General features: G+C 33.5%; 3 protein-coding genes across 8 annotated transcripts in view; 2 read left to right on the top strand and 1 right to left on the bottom strand.

The window, feature by feature from the left end:
- Window positions 1–2037, top strand: part of LOC116029515 — a 3322-nt gene extending 1285 nt beyond the window's left edge. Inside the window, exons 2-3 of the mRNA XM_031271566.1 lie at window positions 1183–1539; window positions 1630–2037. Of these exons, the coding sequence (XP_031127426.1) occupies window positions 1183–1539; window positions 1630–2037 (765 nt within the window). The remainder of the gene's footprint in view (window positions 1–1182; window positions 1540–1629) is intronic.
- Window positions 2038–2559: 522 nt separating this feature from the next.
- Window positions 2560–6358, bottom strand: LOC116029448 (calcium-dependent protein kinase 32-like). The gene is made up of 8 exons (XM_031271460.1): window positions 5326–6358; window positions 4575–4698; window positions 4357–4500; window positions 4083–4235; window positions 3839–3954; window positions 3591–3758; window positions 3191–3421; window positions 2560–3028 (listed from the first exon to the last, which is right to left on the bottom strand). Exons 1-8 carry the CDS (start codon window positions 5815–5817, stop codon window positions 2882–2884), a joined length of 1575 nt encoding a protein of 524 aa, XP_031127320.1. The 5' UTR covers window positions 5818–6358; the 3' UTR covers window positions 2560–2881.
- Window positions 6359–21301: 14943 nt separating this feature from the next.
- On the top strand, window positions 21302–23409 carry LOC116029245 (remorin 4.1). 6 transcript variants are annotated; one of them, XM_031271151.1, is made up of 3 exons: window positions 21302–22046; window positions 22713–22909; window positions 22992–23409. In XM_031271151.1, the coding sequence occupies exons 1-2, from the start codon at window positions 21444–21446 to the stop codon at window positions 22902–22904; spliced, it is 795 nt and encodes a 264-aa protein (XP_031127011.1). In that variant the 5' UTR covers window positions 21302–21443; the 3' UTR covers window positions 22905–22909; window positions 22992–23409. The 6 variants fall into 6 exon arrangements, with proteins under 6 accessions (XP_031127011.1, XP_031127013.1, XP_031127016.1 ...); XM_031271153.1 differs by having other exon boundaries at window positions 23044–23409; XM_031271156.1 differs by having other exon boundaries at window positions 23048–23409.

Consider the following 23409-nt stretch of genomic DNA (forward strand, 5'->3'; position numbering starts at 1 on the left):
TCCTATTACTCACCTCTTTTTTGCAGATGATTGTTTGTTCTTTTTTCGGGCAAATAATTTGGAGGCAGGCGGTATTAGAGAGATCTTGAGGGAGTATGGGGTGGCTAGTGGTCAGCTAGTGAATTTTGATAAAACCTCTATCGTTTTTGGGCGGGATGTGAGTAGGGAGGATAAGGAGGCTGTTTGTGAAGTTTTGGGAGTTCATGAGCAGCTGGGTCATGGGAGATATCTGGGCTTACCGGGGCTGGTGGGGCGTAGGAAACGGGAGGTTTTGGGCTTTATTCGTGATAAAGTGAGAGCTAGAATTATGCACTGGGGTAATCGGTTTTTATCTAGAGCCGGAAGGGAAGTGTTATTGAAAACTGTTTTACAAAGCATCCCAAATTATGCAATGAATGTGTTTCTTCTACCCAAAACCCTTTGTGTGGAAATAGAGCGTTTAATGAACTCGTTTTGGTGGGGGTGTGAGACTAGTGGGAGCCGGGGAATTCGGTGGAGTGCTTGGAGTGATTTATGCAAACCGAAACAGTTTGGGGTATGGGGTTTAGGCGGGTAAGGGAAATGAACTTAGCGATGTTGGGTAAACAAGGGTGGAAGTTTTTCACGAACCCAAATGCTTTAGTCACTAGAGTATTTAAAGCTCGCTATTTTCCTCAATGCTCTTTTTTGGAGGCGGGTTTGGGGTCGAGTCCGTCATATGTGTGGACTAGCATAAGGGAGTCTCAAAGCTTGATTCGGGAGGGTGCTAGGGTGAGGGTAGGGGAGGGAGTTTCGGTTCGGGTTTGGGGTGATCCGTGGCTCCCGGATCCAAAGGTTCCTTATGTTTCTACTCCTCGACCGGGCTATTTGGGTAATCCGTGTGTAGAGTCTCTCTTTGTTCCAAATTCTTTTTGTTGGGATAGGGAGTTGGTTAGAGATATTTTTAATGCTAGGGATGCTAAGCTCATTCTGAATCTGCCCACTTCTCTTACACCGGTTGGGGATTCTTGGTTTTGGGGGGAGGATTTATCGGGTGAGTATTCTGTTAAAAGTGCATATAGGATGATTACTGGGGAGTGGAGAGGTGAGGTTGAGAGTTGGGTTCACATGTGGAATTGGGATTTACCCCCTAAAATAAAGTGTTTTTTCTGGGCATTGTGTACCAACAGATTGGCTACTAAAGATGTTTTGGCTATGAAACAGGTTGCTTGCGATCCTTTGTGTCCTATGTGTGGATTGGAGCCTGAATCGGTTGTTCATTTGTTTGTAAACTGCACTTTTGTTCATGCCTGCTGGAATGAATTAAATAGGGATTGGCGAATGGAATATGTGGAGAGTTTTGACACATGGATAAGGGAGGTATGGGATGTTTTACCCAAGGAGATGATTATCAAAATTGTGATTGTGTGTTGGGGCTTGTGGCAGAATAGAAATCAGATGGTTTTTAATAATCAATGTATGGACCCTAAGTCTATGGTGGTGTCAGCTTTGCTATATTATAATGATTGGGTGAAAGTGCATGGAATTTCTTCTAGCCTGCCAACAAGGGGTTTGCATCAAGTGAGGTGGCAACATCCTATGCATGGTTTCTACAAAATTAACGTGGATGTTGCTTTGGATTGTGCAAATCAAAGGATGGGTTTTGGTTAGGTGGTACGGGGTGAGGGTGGTGAGGTGTATGGGATGGGTTGGAGGGTAGTTGGGGGGTTTTACTCGGTTCGTGAAGCGGAGACCGTGGGGGTGAGGGAGGTTCTAAGTTGGGTAAAGAAGAAGGGGTGGAGCAAGGTGATTGTAGAGACTAATGCCGAATTGGTTACAACTGCGGTTGCTAAAGGATCGAACAAGGCACCTTTCGGTTTAATTATTCATGACATTCGGGTCCTTCTAGATCATTTACAATTTGTTGTTTTAAATTTTGTACACCGGGAGGCAAATATGTTAGCTCATATTATCGCGCGGCAATCTTTAGATGACGCGAGGGTGGGCGATGCTGAGTATTTTGATTGTATCCCGTGGTTTATTTCTTGTTTTGCTCGAACTGATATTGCGATGAATTAATATAGTTGGTTTGGTTGATTTTCAAAAAAAAAAAAAAAAAAAATCTGTAAATGATCAAAAGAAAGTAAACTAATCTAGTTTGTTTATAACTGATCAACTCAAATCAAGAAGGCCAATAGGTCAGTTCTTTTGAGAGTCGAACTTGTAATATTATGGTTATGAAATGAATAATCTGATCAACTTGATTGAGATTGTCTCTATTCAATTTAATTGTTTTTACTAGAAGTTGCTTCATACCATTTCAGTTAAGAGCACCATTATTGGTGATTTTTTTTTTCCCAAATTTTTTACGGGCCCCAGGAGTAGAAGAGCATCAAGTAGGATTTTAAAAAATTTGTGGGCTTCTTGTGGCACCAGGTAGCGGTTCCATAATGTAATTTACCCCTCCACCATCTTGTCGAGTCGAGATATGAGACCCTTAGGCAACAGATTTTGCCTCTTAAGAATAAAGTTATCAATTTATATGTAATCAATGAATAAAAAATAAAAATAAAAATGTTGTTAAATGAATTAAATAATACGGAATATTAAACAACAACTTCATTGGATATAGGATAGAACCAACAATATGTTAAACAACAAAAACTTCATATAATATTTACAGCATAGCAGATGACAATCTCCTCACCCTCCAAGAGAAGAAGGCAAACAACAAACATCAGGGAGACAGGGACCTCATATCTTTCATCCCCATATATCACACACACCATTGCACAAACAATATAAAGCACAAAACACCCCGACGAGCGAGCGGAGAAGAAATGAAGAAAACACAAAGAAAAGAATTTTGTTTTAAATTTCTTTGGCTAAAGATATGGTTATACTTGTCAAGCTATCTACTACCTTAACTGTTAAACTTTAAAGATCCATCCTTCATCAGTTTCAAGCTGAGACTGTTATACCGCTCTCGTGAATACTGTCGTGATGCCTTTCTCCAGTCCGTGCCCGCCTTCATCATTGCATCGAACTCCTCGTAGCTTATGCGTCCATCCTGAAAGAAAAGTGAAAGACGAATTTAACCATTTGTCGTGATGATTGCTTGGCTGGCACTTCACGAAACTATGCCAAAAAATGGTCTAAGGGAAATAGGGAATGAGAGAGTGCAGAGTTTATTAGTTTAAGATATATCTGATGGAAAAACCAAAAAACTGACCTTATCTGTATCCACGTCTTGCATAATAGCGTCAATGATTTCTTCACTGTTTGGATCAATCTCGTCTGCCAAGGCATCGCGTAGCTCCTCAATCTCTATATAACCGGTCCGGTTCTTGTCAAAAAATTCGAATGCTTTCTTCAAGTGGTCTTCAGTACCCATTTTCCTTAGGTGGACAGAAATTGCCACAAACTCCCCACAGTCCAAATACCCATCGTTATCAACGTCGCCCTATAAGAAATGTTTCAGCACTTTGACGTGATATGGAAAAGCAACAAATGCTATATATATATAGTTTAATAGTTATGATCAATTGATAATATTTTGTAGGAACCTATCTCCCAATCTCCCATTGAGGTTCAATTTAAGTACAAGCTATAAGGTTCTTAAAGATACTTACTGCTTCCATAAGCACTTGAAGATCAGTTTCGGTGACCTGATAGCCAAGTTTTTGCAACCCGACTCTCAACTCGTTAATGTCAATCTTCCCCTTGTTGTTTGTATCCATTAGTTGGAACACTTCCTTGATTCCAGCCACTTCCTCCACAGATAAATGCTCCGCTATAACCTATGAGTTTAGAAGCAATTCAGAAAGTTAAAAGAGGAAACAGTATTTACATCACTTAAATGAATGGTCAAGAAAAGTACGGTTAGAGCTCTTTTCTTCAGCTTGTTCATCATTGAGAATTGCTTAAGCCTTGCTATGACTGATTCGCCCAGAGAAACATTAGGAGCCGTCTGTGCATTTTGCAACCAAGGATGAGCTGCAAGCATAAGATGTCCCGAGATTTCTTTGTTTAGAACTTAATTAAACGCAGTCGAAACAAGCAATTAGCTGAGAAAAATAAAATAAAATTCCCTCGGGTATTTCCTCTTTCGGTTTGAGCATTACCTAACACTTCCTGAGCGGTGAGCCTCTTGACGGGGTCGGGGTTGAGCATCTTCTTCACAAGATCTTTTGCACTGTTAGAAACCCTAGGCCAAGGGTCCTTTTTGAAATCCACAACTGACTTGATGATTGCTTGAGCAACTCCTTGTTCCGTTTCTGCAAGACAAATAATGTTCATCATTGGCCAGGAATCAGCAATAAATTGAGATAAATGTGTGCCCCTTTTACGTTATTATTAAAGCAAGTAATGAAAAACAAGGAAGTGGATGATCCTTACCTGCCCAAAACGGTGGAACACCGCATAGTAAGATGTAGAGAATGACGCCCGCGCTCCAGACATCCACTTCTTGACCATAATTTCTTTTCAGAACCTCGGGAGCCATGTAGTATGGACTTCCAACTATCTCATTAAATTTCTCGCCTAAAAATCAGCACAAGATTGGTACATGTAAGTTGAAGTATAAGCACTAGAATTGGGACTACAAGACGCATTACCAGGCTTAAAGATCACCGAAAGTCCAAAATCAATGGCCTTTAGTGCAGCAGTTTCCTTCTTGTTTGCGAACAAGAAGTTCTCCGGTTTGAGATCACGGTGCATGACTCCATGTTTATGGCAAATCTGAAACAATATGAAAAACAAAAATTGATCTATAAGATGAAGGCTATTTGTAAGATGAACCCCTTCAAAAAATTAGGTAACTATAGGAAATTAAAATATTCAAAAAGGACAGTCCTCTGGAGAGACATGTTATGCTAATTAGAGGAAAGTAAGAACACAAACAATGCCACATGTCTAATTTCCCGAGTGGACCATAAATAAACTACCTAAAACAAGTTGGTACATAAGACTGGTTCCCCGGGTAAATGTTAGGCGTGATGTGGAATAGAATATCAGAAGACAGACTTTTCTAATATGAACATTTATAGTTTATGCTACCTAAATCTACATGCTCTAACGCTCTATACCAGAACAGAAAAGTAATATCCAATTAGCAGAACCAAACTTAGAACATCAAATATTATTTCTATATCAAAACAGGAAAGCAGAATCCAATCACCAAAGACTACACTTCACATGAATAGCTTCAACAATTATATCAAATATAATTTCTAGAGCAAAACAAGCCAATATCAAGAAAGACAATAGTTCACATGAATAACTTAAACAATTATATCAAACATAATTTCTAGAGCAAAACGGAGAAATTAAAGCAGAATCCAATATCAAGAAAGGCAGCAATTTCACCTGAATAACTTCAACAATGGTGCGAGTCACAACGGCAGCTGCCCTCTCAGTGTAATGCCCCCTCGAAACAATCCTATCGAACAACTCACCGCCCTCACACAACTCCATCACTAAGTGGACAGCATGATCATCCTCATAGGTATCCTTCAAGGTCACAATGTTGGGATGCTTAGGCAAATGCCTCATGATCTGAACCTCTCTCCTCACATCCTCAACATCCACTCTGGTTCTTAACTTCTTCTTCGAAATCGATTTGCAGGCGAATTGACCCCCGGTCGATTTGTCAGTACACAAATGGGTAACCCCAAATTCGCCACGCCCAAGCTCACGCCCTAGCTTATATGTGGCCTCAATATCATGCCCTGTTGGGCTGTCCAACACATAGGACTTGTATTCACCATTCCCATGTGTACTATACTCAGAAAATGGGTTTGGCTTGTTTCTGGTACTCCTCTCATCAGAAGTTTGCGGCACAGCACAACAATTACCCATTAATCCAAAGTGCTTCAAAATTCAATCTTTTCCTCAAATTATCAGTAAAACACGGACTAAGATCAATCAAAACCTCAGATTTAGCCCTGACCAATGGCACAAGAAAAGCTTCAATCTTTCTGTCAACCTTCTTGGATCTTTAACTAGAAAGGATAAAACTCTAAAAACCCCAGTCAACCCAAAATCTGATCTTTGTCAAAGAAAAACACAGAAATGGAGCAAGCAAAAAGGGATTTTTAGTCTAAACCTCAGATCTCCTGGGAAACCAAATTGGTGGGGGGTGGAGAAATCAAAGAAAGCTGTAACTTTTGCCAAAGAAAACGAAAATGAAAGTGAGATTCATGGAAAAAAGGTATGAGAATGCAGAGGGAAATATTGACAAATCCAAGGGAGTTAGGGTGGAAGAGAGGATTTAATGGGGTTTTAGAAAGAGGAAATTAGCGTGAACTCATGGAAAAAGTTGAAAAAAAAAGGTGGAGAGGAAAGAGAGGGTCAAACCCCCCTTCCTTGGAGGCTTCCCTCCTAACTCCGTTTCTCCACAACTGTCTTTCTTGACTCTGGTTTTGGAATTTTTGTCGTTTTTCCTCAGTTTCCTGAACCGGTACAATTTGCCAACACATTATTCCCCCCTCAGACATCATTGATTCTATCTATCTCTCTGTCTTTTAAAAATGCCATTTTTATTGTGAAGTGGTAAAAAATTTAAAATATACGGATTATTATTTAAATAAAAACTTTATTGCATCATTGGTGTCATGCTGTTTTATCCGATATTATTCACTTGACTACTATAGTTAAACTTTTCTTGATTTAATGGCCTGTTTGGTTGGATGTAGTTTGGCAGGAATTGCAATTCAATGAATTCTCAAACTACAGTGTTTGGTTGGAGGGAATTGCAATTCCGCAGAATTGCAATTCCCTCCAAATGATGAATTGCAATTCATGGGGTACCCCCATGAATTGCAATTCAGTGGAGAGGAGGGGCAATTTATTGGTGTAAAGACAATTTTGCCCCTCCTCCCATACCCTTTGTCTTTTTTTTTTTAATTTATTTATAAATTTGAAATAATAATAATAATAATTATTATTATTATTATTATTATTTTGAAAGAATTATTATTATTATTATTTTGAATGAATTATTATTATACTTACTATTATTATTATTAATTTTTGAAAGAATTATTATTATTATTATTATTATATTATTATTATTACTACTACTACTATTACTACAACATCTACCACACTATAAGGGCATTTTAGTCATTTTGTCACTTTTTACCTTTCAATTCCCTGTACTCCTATTTCTGAATACCAAACACTGTAATTCCAATTCCTACTTTATTCATTGAATTGTAATTCCACAGAATTACAATTCTTTTCCACCCTAATTCCTTCCTCCCAACCAAACGCCCTGTAAGTCCATCAGTTATAAACAACCTAATTAGTTTATTTCATTGTAATCGGTTGCCGTTTAAAATCACAGGGTGAAATTTACTTAATACAGACTATAGAATAGTGGTTGTAAGTTTCTGGAACTTTTGCTAACACAAACGATTTAAAAGAGTAAAATTTCAAAAATGATTTTACTGTGTGACAATTCAAAATATCATTTACATGAACAATAAGAAAAACCTTCACTTTCTCTTATTGAAATCTATCTCAAACTTGATAAAATAGGTTTGAATTCGATGCATATTTATAGAGAAATCAATACTTGCTATTCTTGATGACCAAGTGCCGCTTGGTCTTAAGTGGCTTTAATCTTTACTCATGGTTGACGCTATAAGAGCAATTAAATTCATATTTACATAGTTTATTTTCTTTGTTTCTTCTGATGTATTTCAAATAATGGAAGTCAAAATCTAAAATAAAATTTAAAAAGTAATTGATACAAATTAACATAAAATATATAAATATAACTTATAGGCTGCTTATAGCAAAATATATTTTAAAAAAAGTTCATTCGAATAACTCCCAACAAAAGATGGAGGGTTGTTTTTAGATACTTGCAAATAAATTTTATTAAGTAATCCACAGGTTTATCAAATATTAGTTAAAATACATACATAAATTTACTTTTAAGATCTAAAAAGAGATTCTTATAATGATGAATGTAAAAGTGATGAATATAATTAGAATTATGAGAGTGCATGCATGAATAGAGTTTCTCCACTGTTAGTTTATGCATTTCATCAATATTATGTTTATGAGTTTCTTGGGATTTTCCCCTTTTTTTCTGAATAAAATATAATCTTCAGACACTGATCTAGCTCTGTCCGAGGTGGCTCGATTGGCTCCATTTCTAGTCTTCTAGAAGCAAAAGACAAGACCCCGTATAATGAAGCAGTCAAATACGCTGTATTCTAGGGGAGCTTGTTTTTCTGTTCTTTTGTTTAAAAAAAATATTTAATTTCAAAAACAAAAACTAAAAGGAATGATGTACACTCCCTTCTATAATCTATAAATCTAAGGTTATATATTATTAATCAAAGATCACGAGTTATATTTTTGTTAACATTTTCTCAATCGAATTCATCATACAAGATCTTTGAACATGTCGCACAGAATCGATATAATGCAGCGGTATTTTACTTCTCCTATACGATTTGTGAGACTTGCCCAATGCATATCGTTAAGTAATGGTTGTCGATTTCCCTCATCACTAAAAAAAAGTTAAAGTTATTCTTATCAAATAGCTAGCTAATTGTCAAAGACCTTGTCGTTAAGCAGCATAGCTTTGTGCCTCAATAAGTTAAGAAAGTATGTCTGAACAGATACTATATTGTAACGGAGTCAATAATACTAAAAAAAAAATGGCTAGCTAATACTATAATTGTCAAGTAAATATGAATATAAACTATAATGTTGCTTATTCTTATAACAAACCCAATACGGATAGAATTTAGAATTTCATAATTAAAATTATATATAAATTTATAATATCAGGTTGTAATATCTTTAGTATATCTGTCAACCTTTAAAAAGTTAAAAATAGAAATTTCTTATATATATATATTACTTTTGAGATGAGAAATGAGAAATGAGAAGTCTTGGGTACGTTGAAATTAAAAGGTTATGAATTCTAGATTCTTTGCAATTTATTGGGGAATATCCTTTGCATTCCTTTCTACCAGGCCAAAGTCTAATGAAGGTCAAAAACATGAACCACTTCTATCAATTCATATTATATGTATGTATATGTACAATCTAGAAGATATTGAACATGTCAAAATTTGGAGGACTTGTTATCTGTATAATTAAAATTTGAGATCAGAAAGTCAAATAGATAATTAGATAGATCAATTAACTAAAAAGAATTCAATTTAACCATTAAACTAGTTTAAATTGTGCAATTAACATATTTAATATGTTACTAAAAGGTATCGAGGTAATTTTGCTTGCATGAAATTAGATGTGGCATCTCATATATATATATATATATATATATATATATATATATATATATAGAGAGAGAGAGAGAGAGAGAGAGAGAGAGAGAGTAGGGTTCCAGTGAGACCACTTGCTTAGGTAAGATTGTGAGATCACATCTTGTGCATTCATGTAATACTTTTTAATGGTCTAGTGACATTTGTATCTTACGTGACATTTGTGTGGCAAGTGACTTGAGGATAACATGCTATATATTATAGGTCAAATGTGTTAATTGTACAAATTTAAAATTTGAATCAGAGATTTATTAATAGTTTAAGAGTCTAATTGCATTTTGATATATACTTGAAGGTATATTTAACCTGTTCCCTTAAATTTTCAATTTTATATATAGAAATTTTTAATGAGTTAACCGATGTTGGTGTCGTTTTTGTATTTGGTACAAACAAATAGGTGTAAAGAATTACATCGATAGTGTAGGTACTGATGTTAATAGTACCCCATATAATTCACTACACCTATAGGATTGTATGAAGTATGATAATGTAAAATTTCTCTAAATTATATATATCATTTTAAATTATTTTATCTTTATAATTCATAGTATAACAACACTAGTACAAAATCACCTTTTCGCTACTATTGTAAATGACATTTCGCTACTGTTGTACAACAGTAGCGGATGAGACAGTCACTGATTGTCCTTGACTTTTCGCTACCGTTGTGGAACGGTAGCGAAAAGTCTACTCATCCGCTACCGTTCCTAGCTAGGAACGATAGCGGATGATTTTTTTTTTAATTAGTGATATTTCGCTAGAACGGTAGCGAAATATCAATTATATATATATATATAAAATTATATTTCGCTACCGTTCCTAGCTAGGAACGGCGGTAGCGAAATATAATTTTTTTTTAATATTTTATTTTTTAAAATTAATACCCCTAATTTTTTTAATTCTTGTACCTGTTACTGCTTAAATCCATATCAAACAGTACAGTTTTACGCAATACTTTCAAACTAACTAACATCAATACTAACACAATGCTTTCAAACTAATTAACATCAATACTAACACAATGCTTTCAAACTAACGTCAATACTAACACAATACTTTTAAACTAACATCAATACTAACAAAATACTTTCAAACTAACATCAATACTAACATCATCACAAAATTAAACTATTATCAAACTTTATACTAACACAATACTTTAAATCATTACACTTTAACACAATATATGATCAAAGCATAATACTTGATATCATCACATCCACTTTAACACAATAATATATATAATCAAAACACAATACTATCTTCAAATTAAAACATAATAGCTTTATTAATAAAAGTATAATACAAAAGTTACACGCACTGAGAGAAGAAGTATTTTGCCCATTGCTCCTGAAGGACGGCGGTGGCTACGAAGGTGGAATGCGGGGGCGGTGGCCGTAGAGGCGGTGGCGGTGGCGGTGGCTGCGGTTTCTTCTGCGGTGCGATTTTGTTTTCGGAGATGGCTGCGGTTCCTTCGAGATGATGAGATCCTTCGGTTCACAGATCTGATCTGCGATTTTGTTTTCAATTTTTTTTTATTTATTTTTTATATAATTACATTTCCCTACCGTTTAGTCAAGAAACGGTAGCGAAATTAATTTTTCTAATTTTCTATTTTCTTTTTTATTTTTTTTAATACCTATTCCGCTACCGTTTCCTTTAGGAACGGTAGCGAAATGTTGTCAGCGTTTTATCTCTTCTTCATTCGCTACCGTTTCTTTCTACAACAGTAGCTAAATGTGTTTCATTTATTTACGAAACTGCCACCGCGCGTTTTTTTTTTAAGAATACACTACCGTTCTAACTAGAACGGTAGCTAAATGTGAGTGTTTTATGTGCTTTTTTGTAGTAGTGCAAGTTAATTTGCAAGTAACTTATAAATAATATAAAAGATTATAACATTTTATTTATAAATAATATAAAAGTTTTGTACAAATATTAATTTGAGTTGTGCTTTCCCTGCCAAAAATGATTTTATAATGTCCCGAAATGGATGCATGGTCAAATGGATGAATTATAACTCTAGTACATGAACATCACAAGTTTGACTCTTATTATAACATTCTCTCGATTGAGTCTGTTACACATGCTCTTCTTAATGCGATTTATCCTTTTCTATGTGTTTGTAAACTAGTACACACGAGCGGAATTTATAAAATATATATTTTCAGATAGTGATTGCAAATTTTAAAAAAAAAAAAAAAACTAAATAATTTGTGACATCTTCTTATTTGATGAACTTAAGCTAATGTCATCCACTTTACTAGTATTTAATAAATATAAAAAGTTGATAGAATAGTCAAATAGACACATCTATTACTCAAGAAACACACATTGGGCTAAAAGTCTAAAACAATATATAATTTGACATATTAACTCCTTGAATTTTTGTCACTTAACATTCTTTTTCCAGGTGAGTATAATAAATAATATGGATATGGACATATTTAACTCCCAGTTTTAAAATGCATTCAGAGGTGAGCATAATTAAATCGTATTATTATTATTATTATTATTATTATTATTATTATTATATGGAAAATTCATTGATTAGTATAACAATAGAAGCAAGGGATGAAATTTGAACTTGTTCAAATCCAAGGGGAAATTAGCCTCCTTATTCAAATAAACTAACGTAGAAATTAAACAAATAGAAAATCAACATTTAACACGTTTCGCAAGACAAAAATGTTCATCAATTCCTACCTAAATTCCATATTCAAATAAACTAACGTAGAAATTAAACATGTGATTATGATTTTGTCACCTTCATTCTCTCTTTCTTACACAATATAATGATTGAAGCTTTATCTCTGCCTATGTGTTATTTATTTATATAATGAATTGCATTAAGTATATTTTCATTTTTTATTTCATATTTTAATTTCTATTGTATTGATTCGTCATTGATTATTCTATGCGTAGTTATATTCTTTCTTCTTTTTTTATTTTTAATTTTTTAATGAAGACAATCAATACGACAGATTCATTATATTCGATAAGATATTGAATTGTATTAGAAAATATCTGATAAAAAAAAATTAAACTCATGACTTTTTTATACAAGAATCATATTACACTTACTCGGTCATTTTTTGGATTAGTATTTGTATTTAGGCAAAAATTTGTGTGAGACTGTCTCACCATGAGACGGGTCGGGTCGGGTCAAGATGCAAATGTAACACTTATATGCTCAAATGTAATACTAATCAGGAATAAAATGTTTGTTACTTATTTGGGTAAATGTAATACTTTTAAGGGAAAATACATACTTTAACATTTCGATTTAAAAGTATTACATTTTTCCTCAAAAGTATTATATTTACCCTGAGAGGCACTTGTCAACATTACTTATTATGAAAAATGTATTACTTTTTCTCTTATAAGTAACAAAAATTGTATTTTTAATTAGTGTTATATTTGAGCATATAAGTGTGAGATTTGCACATTAAGTATGACATTTGGATGTTGCTTCGACCCGACCCGTCCCGTCTCACCAATAAGGATCCGTGAGACGGTCTCACACAAGTGTGACCCTTGTATTTAAGGGTTTGGCACAATCCTATAAGATAATCCGGATGCACCAAAAATCTCATTCGGTCGGCTGATGGATAGTCAAAGCCGGCGGTTCGTTTTTCCATTGCAGTCTTACAAGTACCAACTAACAAGACCATGATAACAGCTGCTTTTTTTTCTTACAAAAATATGAAGTTGTTGGGACAACGTGAATTATTTTATAACAACTTATCCATTCTTTTTTTTTTTTTTAACGCAACAACTTATCCATTCTATAACCACTTATCCATTCTAAAGTAAGGAAAAATATATATATTTTTAGTCATGCTATCTTCCTTAGTTTTTGTCTCTTTAACATGAGTGATTCATGATGATATGTGAGACGATCTTATATAAGTTTTTGTTCTTTAACATATTTAAATATTCAATATAATTGACTTTGATACAATCAACAGTTTAAGTATAAACAAATTAAAGGTAGTGCAAAATGTCGTTAACTCAAAACATAGCACCATATGATGATTATTTCAATGGGTAAGACGAAGAAGGAATTAAATGTAAAGAAATAATACGTGTAGAACCACAAAGGCAAGCACCCCTAGCCGCACCATACAAAAAAAAAAAAGATGCATCCTAATTCCATTGTTCTGATAAAAAATGACTTAAATGGTCTGGCATCTATAAATCTAGAACAAAAAATGGAATTAACTCAATAGGCATAATTGTGTGTGTGTGTGTTTTTTTTTTTTTTTAAAACCAGCAAAAGAGATAATACTAAATGATAAAACATCGATACAGGCTGGGGGCTCCGTTCCCCAAATCAATGCACCGGCTTGAGCGTCGTCCATTGCCTTAGCCAGTTCATGGCCTATGCAATTTGCCGACCAATTAATGAAGAAAATAGAACAAAGTATAATGGAATTTAATAGGTTCCGATAAGGTGGGCTGCTAATTGTGTGCTGTGCTTTGCACAATCATAGTACGTACAAAACATAAGATGTAATTAACTCCAATCAATTAGTAGATTAGAGAAGTCATACGTAGATCGATAGTGCTGACAACATGCATTCTAGATGAACATGACAACTAATAATTTTCTTCTGATCTTTTTTTTTTGGGTTGTCATTAAGTCAAATAAAATTTCATAATTAATTCCTAAAGAAATTAATTAAACAAGGGAATTCTATGAAGTATGTGTGCTCTAGATGATTGATTTGGTCTGAGCACAGGTTTGAAAAAGCTCCGCTAATTGGATTCTCGAATATTGATCAATTCCATGATTTTTTTTAATTAAATAAAAATAAAATGGATATTCAATTTATAACATTTGACATGGAATAATCAGTGGTAATTAGCGAGTGGACCACAAGATATTTTGCGGTTGGTCAACACATTAATTAACGTAATATATACAATTATTATATCATGGACCATGATTCATATTATATTATGAATCTGGTCCAAAAATTATATGTTTGTAGTTAACACATTTTGTAATTATAATTAACAATTTTTGTATGTGTAAATAAATTGAATGCACATAATTTGATAACATAACATAATACCTATACACATATATTGTTAATTGCAGGTATCTGCAATGTAAGGTACACCCTAATTCATGATATAATTTGCCCAACATTTACGGACACTCATACATGTACTAATTGGTACAAGGAGATAGAATACTAATTTCAATGGCCCCAGCCGATTAAACATCTGAAAGTATGTAAATTATGGTAACTCAACTGAGTGAAGGTTACCCCCTCATTGAAGCTGTTGAGACTCGATTCCTAATCTTTGCTCTCAAACTTTACTCCTGTGACTAGTTGAACTGTACATGTGAACAAATGTTGAGCTTGAGTTTCGAACCTGTAACCCCAATCTTAACTTAGGGTGTGTTTGGTTGGTGGGTTTAGGCATAAGGTATGGGTATCAAAGTGATTGTTAGTGTTTGATTGATAGGTTTTGACAATGCTATTATGAGTTTTGAATACCCCATTAATGAGAAAACCCATACCCTTATTAAATAAGGGTTTAATTTCCCTTCCTCCTTTCTTCCCCAACTATAAATACTTTCACCAAAACCCATTATCCTTACTAAGTATTTAATACCCATTCCGATTTCGATTCCCATGTGCGAACCAAACGCACCCTTAGTACTAACTTTATATTACAACAATTTTTATTTGTAATTTTGATAAAGAAAACATGTTCTATTCGTTCTAACATTTTCTTTATTTATCACATCAATACAAGTATATAGTATTAATATTATTTTGTGGGTGGCCTTAGCTTGGGCCACACACTTAAAAGGAGCTTCTTTGTTCCATGCACTAATACCTTTGCCTTATTTTATCCTTGATAGTTTCATTTGACATCACTTCATATCAACTATCTTATTCAAAATATGATTAAATTAATTTAAGAACATAAATCAATTAGCCCAAAGTAATTTTATTCATTTGTCCCAATAGTTTTGAGAAGTCCAATTTCGGTGAAGCCCAACTAGAAATGTAGCCCAATTAAGTCATTGGCAACTCAATCAAACATGTCACCCACCTTTTAACCAGTTGTTATACTGTGGACCGTGGTCATGGTTGATATTGCAGTTGTGTTGAACTGATACTGCAGTTGTGTTGAACGGATACTGTAGTTGTGTTGAAAAGAAACTGCAGTTGCGCGGAACAGAGGCCATTTCATCCATGCAGTTGTGTTGAACTGATACTGCAGTTGTGTTGAACGGATACTACAGTTGTATTGAATGGATACTGCAATTGTGTTGAATGGACGAACGACCTCTGTTCCGCGTAACTGCAGTTTCCTTTCAACACAACCGCAGTATCTTTTCAACACAACCACAGTATCTTTTCAACACAACTGCATTATTCGTTCAACACAACTGCAGTATCAACCATGACCACGGTCCATAATGCATTGTGGACCATGGTCCACCATATAATTTGCGCCTTTTAACTGGCAAATTATTATATGAACCATGGTCCACATAGCTGTGTGGACCATGAACATAAAGTACATTTTTATTATACTAAAGTTTATTATCTTTTTATTGAAGGTACATTATTTGATATTATATATAAAATAATGTACTTTCAGTAAAATAATATACTTTATGTACAAAAATAATATACTCTTATTATATTAAAAGTTTACTTTTTATTTATGGTACACACAATGTACATGCAATAATAATTGGCTTTAACTTTCATTTTATCAAACATGATAACAACTCCCACAATTAATAAACTTGTGCTCATACTAAGACAAGAATTAAATAATGAGTATGGGTTTAGGAAGACTGGAAATTCCGAGGCATGCTTGATAATCAATATCATATCATCAGACACTACACAAACAAACAAGGCAAATTTTACTCTAAACCAGGGTCCATGTAGCAGCATGGACCATAAAGTAAAATGATATTATATCATTTTAATTACACTTCTTTCATTTAATGATATTATTATATTGTTCTGTTTATTAGTTTCATTTTTTACGCATACTAATTTCATTATAGCAATATTACAGTATTTTTTTCATTGTACTACAATTTTATTTGACAGCATATGTTATTGCATGAGCTATATTTTTTTAGTTTCATTTTTCACACATTAGTTTAATTATAGTAATACTGAAATATAATTTTAATTACACTTCATGTTCATTTGAAAATATATGTTATAGTATGACTGTATGAGAGTTATATTTTTAGTTTCATTCCACACGCACACTAGTTTCATTATATCAACATTAAAACATCATTTTAATTATACAACAGTTTCATTTGACAGCACAATATACATTATTACATGAACTCTATTTTTAGTTTCATTTTAGCAATAATAAAGTATCATTTTAACTCTACTACAGTTTCATTTGACAATCGCATTGAATCATGGTCCACATAACACTGTGTGGACCATATATGGTCTACTGTATAATAGCTGAAAAAAACAAAACCCCCAACCCTTAACATTTTCAATCATTTTTAAGTTACATTTGTAATACACTAAAAATTTATATTTTGAAGGTATATTATTTAAGTACTAAAAGTTCATTAATTATATAAAAATGAATATTTTTTCATAGTCTACACTGCAAAGTAAATCATGGTCAACAATATAATTTGCCAAACTTTTTGAAACCCTTTTTTCTTTACTTTTAAAAAAAAAAAAAAAACTTGATAAAAATGTTAAATAAACCCCCTCCTATATCGATTGAATCGTGTAATCACGCTCACTAACCCATCTAGACCCATTAAATTGGTTTTTAAAAAATACAATTAAGTTTATTGTTGCATACCTTCACCCAAAAAAAAAAAAAAAAGTTTATTGTTACATATGCAGCAAATTACCATCCACTAATTTGGTTGTGATTGAACTTCCATATATATATATATATGTGTGTGTGTGTTTATTCATATATGTATGCTTATTCAAAAAAATAAAATAATAAAAACAAAATTGAATGTCAAACAGAAACAATTGTGGTTATTATATTTCACAAACCATAAGTCCATAATTATCGTTATTTTGGTAATATAAGAATGGTGAGCATACATAGATATATATTCTATGTAATAATGTCACAAACCATGATTATACAAATTCATGTTTGGGACAGATCAATGTATATCAAGAATACAAATAATGGAAACAATAACTAAACTTATTGTTTTGGCTCACTATTTCCCTCACTTTCTAGCTTTATCACACTAATTATTACATAATAATAATAAGAATAATAATAATAATAATAATAATAATAATAAAAGAAATAAATAAATAAAAGGAAAAAGATGGACAAGGAAAATAAATAAATAAATAAATATAATGATGCCAACAAATTAACTTCGTCAAATAATGAAGGTGGCCAATAACTAATATAAAATAATATAATATAATGTAAAATAATTATAAGAAGCAAAGTCCCTCGTGTAGATCACCCAAAACAAGCTATAGCTACAATATTATATGTTATAAAATACCTATCATCATATCATCACTACATAATATAGATCACTTTCACAACCCTTTGTTCCCATAACATAGCAAACACCTGTCATCTAATTTCTTGTGATTTCAAAAAATAAATATTAGTGGACATATGTCATTTTCCACTCTTACATTATCCCACTTCCATTTACATCAATACACCTAATATTATATTCCATATACAACAAAACATAAAAATTAATGTTCTCCCCTAACTACTTTCTGCATTTCTGGAATTGCAATCCACAGTAGGAATCAGATAATTGTCAATTGTGAATTAAGCATGATTTTTATATCAAAAGGTTACAAGTTAATTTTTTTTATAAATAAATTCATATCAGTTGTGCTTGTTGCACAAAGTTTTCGTAATATGATTTACCTTTATTATGTGATTTATGATTTATTACACATGAGCATAGTTTACTCCGTGTGCATCATAATTTGATTGTGATCTAAAAAAAAAAAGAAGAAGAAGAAACATATCTACTAACTCTTTTTTTTAATTAATTAATTACTTGAGCTATACTGTAGGAGTACTTTCTCAATTTATAACATAATACCCATTTGTCTCATTTTAATAAATTTGTTTAATTCAATTAACGAAACATAATTCAATTTGTTTAATTCAATTGTCTCATTTTAAGACCCCGTGAACTTACCAAAAAAAAAAATTGTTTAATTCAATTAACAAAACTTAAATCAATTATTTACAATTTTTTTTTGGGTTGTTGTAATGGTTAGTTTAATATTTGCGTACAAACTCATATTTAAGAATTATTTAAAAATCAAAGAAAATAAATAAATAAAAAGTAATTGGTTTAATTAACGAATAGTAAATCAAAGAAAATAAACAAATAAAAAGTAATTGGTTTAATTAATAAATAGTAATAGATAAAATCAGAAAGTTGAAGTGTGTATGTATTAAAAAATGAGCAAAATTTAGCAATTATCTCTAAATCACAAAAATTAGTAAATTTAGCAATCAATGATACCATAAACAAGATCATTATAGTGGTCATTTCCAACCTAACCATTAACTTTCTAATTTTGATTTTTTTTTTCAAAACTATTAGATATTTAATTTAATATGTCAAATATTTCACCTAACATTATCATCATTTTTCAGGTACGTATAAAATTGAATATATCAAAATTAAATATCGATAATATAATTAATATAGAATTACTATTATATCCCCGTACTATATTAAAATAGAAGTGATTAGTATTTAGTAGGGTACTTCTTTTCTTAGTACTTTATGTCAACGTCATTACACAAGTAATTTGTAAGTTATTGGCGCTTCATAATTAATAATAACAATTCCCCTAAAAAAAATTAATAATAACAATAATAATACTAATACTGATTGTCACGTGAGACGTGGGCGTATTGGCGACCTAATTCTTCCGAGATGGTGACGCGCACACGTGTCCTCCATCCGACGGTTACTGGGTCAACCTGCATGGGTGAAGTCGAAAGTGGGGCCCTCGTGTTTTGACCAGCCAATGGGGGCTCGCCACGTTCCCCGTCCCATTGTTTAGCATGAGACGCGTGAGTGGCTTTACAACGGGCCCACCGCACTTCCTAGACCCTAGTAGGTGTGTAGGGTCCACTGGAAACGTACTACGCGTTCAAGGCCGACACTCCTCGCAAAACACACAGATGAAACTATGAAAGTGAGTGTTTTCCTTATTTGCAATTCAGTCCCTGCCTCATTTCTTTTTATTTATTCTTGGAGGCCTCACTCCCTTGTGAATTTCGTAAACGGTACTTTTACTTTCTTTCATATTCAAATCAAACCCTAGTAGATTTGATGATGCATATTTGTGTTGACCTGCTTTCCACCAACACTGTGTTAACCAAGCATATCCTATGATATTCCTCTACTACTTGCAAATTTTATTTAACAATTTTAAGTTTTGATGATGTGATTTTCAATTGGGTTATCATTTTAAGTTGTAAATGAAATAATTCAATAAGAAAGTTGTATTTATAATTCAAAATTGTTTAAATTATAGATATGATTCATCGATTTTCGTTAGACACAAGTAAAATTAAAAGTTGATTAGAATTGTTCATTTGGATGCACCCATTACTTTTTGGTATTTTGCTAATATCCCAATGAAATGGTATGCATGATTCATCGATTTTTGTTTAATATAAGTAAAATTAAAAATTGATTAAAAGTGTTAATTAGGATGCAACAATTACTTTTTGGTCTTTTGCTGATATGATTAGTGTTTATTTACTTAATTAAAATCTTAAATACATGTAATTTTTACTTTCGCTTTATTCCCATTTCTAAAAAGAAATTGGTCAAATCTTTATTAATTATTGGAACTAGGTCATCTACCTTACCAACCAAAAGCATTTAAAGTGAATTAAATAGTAGTACAGTACAGTACTCTAGTTAAAAGGGGGGAAATAGATTCAATACAAACTTGTGTATATGATTTGAATAAAAACATAAAATAAAAATTAAAAAAATAGGGGCCATTCTAGAATATACTAAAAACTTTGACAAATCAGAATTGAATTCCAATACTCTATCATCCATAACATCATATATCTATTTCAAACTTATATATGGATTTCCCTTTCCCCCCTTCGCGGGGCAAAAAACTTGGCTACTTACAAGACATGCTTTCGTTTGGCGCATTCATTAATTTCTTGTCATTCATCAAAAGGACGTAACATCTATGATTTTTTCTTTTGGTACGTACAATTAATCGTAAAATAAATACCATTTCTAATTAAGTACATACAATATCATATGTTACCATGACATTTGCTCACTCGTCAAGTATTTAGAGTGTGTTTAGTTGACAAGTTTAGCTATTAGGAATGGGTATCAAAATCATTATTATTATTTGGTTGGCAGGTTTTTAGAACACTATTATGAATTTTGATTACCCCATAATTGCAAAACCTATTCCCTAATAAACTAAGGGTTTCATCCCTTCCTCCTCAATTGCTTCTCCAACTATTAATAGTCATTCTCATTCCACCCTTCTACCAAACATGCAAAATACTCTCACCAAAACTCATTACATTTACCAAGTATTTGATACCTTCCAATTCTTATATGCGAACCAAACACACCCTTAATAATTAAATTGAATTTGTCAGATGAATAGTACAAGTTCAGTTGATTCTTAGGTGGTAAATAATAACTAAAAACACAAGACAAAGTCTTAATAGGCTACAATACAGTCACAATATCGATCACATAGGTATGACTTGACAGCCATAAAATTACCAAATATTTGAAATGGTTGACAAGATGGGGATTAGTTAGATTGTTATATTTGGGGTGATAACATATGTATTCGAGTACGACAAAGTTACTACAGTCGTAGGTAGGAGCTGAGGAGTAAAGTTTTGGAGTCATCATATCAATTGAAGGTAGCTAACATTCTTGAATTTCCCAGCAGAGAAAGCAATTGAGATCAAATCAATCACCATTATTATTATAGTATACGTTGCATGTATGTGTGGCTCCTATCACTTGACAATCCCCTTTGATTACAACCAATAATCAAGATTATGCTCCACCCTCTTTCCTCTCTCTTTCCCCACCACTTTCCACACACTAATTAACTCCCCCACCCCAAACAAAAAAACAAATCCCCCCCCTCCAATATGAATGATCAACTGCAACTAGCCCTAGCAAGCACAAGCTACCATGAAGAAGACGACGATCGCGAAGAAGATATTCGTGACATCCACGCTCTGACCCCGCCCCCAGTACCCCAGCCGCCGGAGAACACCCGCGCCGCCCGCCTCCGCTCCTCCTCGTCCCTCTCCGTCGCCAGCACGGAAGGCGCGCCGTCGGAGAATTTCAGCAGCATGAGCCGTGAGTTTAACGCGCTGGTCCTCGCCGGATCCTCTTTCAATCCCAACAACGTTAATGGCCCCGAACATGACGGCCCCAATAATCTAGGACGGATTGGGGAGGAAGAACCCCCCGAACAAGAAACCAACCCGCTAGCGATTGTGCCGGATAACGAAGCCATGGCGTCGTCGCCTCGACGCGCCGGAGCCGCCGGTGGGGCTTCCAGTGTGAGCGGCGGCGAAGTGACGGTGCAGAGGGTGAAGAAAGAGGAGGTTGAGACGAAGATTAGCGCGTGGCAAACTGCGAAAATTGCGAAGATCAATAACAGGTTTAAGCGGGAAGATGCGATCATTAATGGGTGGGAGAGTGAAGAAGTTCAGAAAGCTAGTTCTTGGATGAAGAAAGTTGAGGTACGTAGTACTATGCATGGGATAATTAATATATAATTACGGGTAATTAATTAGTTACTGCATGCACGTACTCTTCAATTCGTATAGTACGTACAGTATCTAGCTACTCGTGTGTACTGTGGCAATGATTGAAGAACCTAAGATCGAGTTTGAATTTCTTGGTTCAATTATTTTGTCAACAACAGTAAAAATTTGAAACAGTACAGTTAATTAAGGTAATAATTGTACCAATTCAAGTTGTCTGATTAATATACATATAATCAATCAATCACTTTAATTAATTTGTTGATTATTTTTCAAAAACGACATGATTCATGAGTATTGATGGAGTCGCCACAATATAGACGTACACGTGTTAAATTAGCTTTATCAAGTGAATGGATAGAATTGGTAAGCTAAGGATAATGATAACCCAAAATAGTCTTTATGTCAATTCTTCTTGCTTTGCTACTTTGCTAGCTGTCCCCTTAGTGATCTATACATTTCATTACACCTTTATTTTTTAATGTTGAATTCTGTAGTTTTCACTTACGTACCTAAATTTGTACCGGTGAAAATGAAAGAATTACTCTTAATTAATTAGTGAAAAGGAATAAGTTTTAATTTGGGTAAGATTATCTGTGGAAAGAAATAAAAGGTGAATATATATGTTGCGTTACGTTACAGAGGAAGTTGGAGGAGAAGAGAGCGAAAGCATTAGAAAAGATGCAAAACGACATAGCAAAAGCCCGAAGAAAAGCAGAAGAAAGAAGGGCATCGGCTGAGGCAACGAGGGGAACAAAAGTGGCAAGAGTTCTTGAGATAGCCAACCTCATGAGAGCTGTGGGCAGAGCTCCTGTCAAGCGTTCCTTCTTCTAGGCCGGGTAGCTTCCTTTCTTATTTCTATTTCTATTTCTATTTCTATTAATATATTAATAATAAATAATTAATATGCTATGCATGTAGGGTGACCCTTTTCTCATTTTTACCACTCACTGGGTACCCTATTTTGCCTTAGCTAGCTAGCTTGATGAAAAAGATGAGAATTGAAGAAGATTATTAGGAATATAATGGAGTACGAACGTGCATGAAATGAAAGTGTGTGCAGTGCTAGCTAGCTAGCTAGCTTGTTGATCGATCTGTGAGTGTTGAGTCTTGGTTTGGTTTGGTTTGTACAGATTTTTGGATACCATCCACATGTAATTTCTAAACACTTTGTTTGGTTGGTCCATTATATGACTCATCTCATCATCACCATTATATTCTTTTCGGTTTGAATTGGATGGCATTTTGTATTTTCTGATTTTAGTTATACATTATATTTGTAGGATTATATTGTACTTGGCAACGAACATAGATTTTTATTTTATAATGTCTTTGGAAA

This window comes from Ipomoea triloba, chromosome 9 (genome assembly GCF_003576645.1).
Source record: "Ipomoea triloba cultivar NCNSP0323 chromosome 9, ASM357664v1".
Taxonomy (NCBI): domain Eukaryota; kingdom Viridiplantae; phylum Streptophyta; class Magnoliopsida; order Solanales; family Convolvulaceae; genus Ipomoea; species Ipomoea triloba.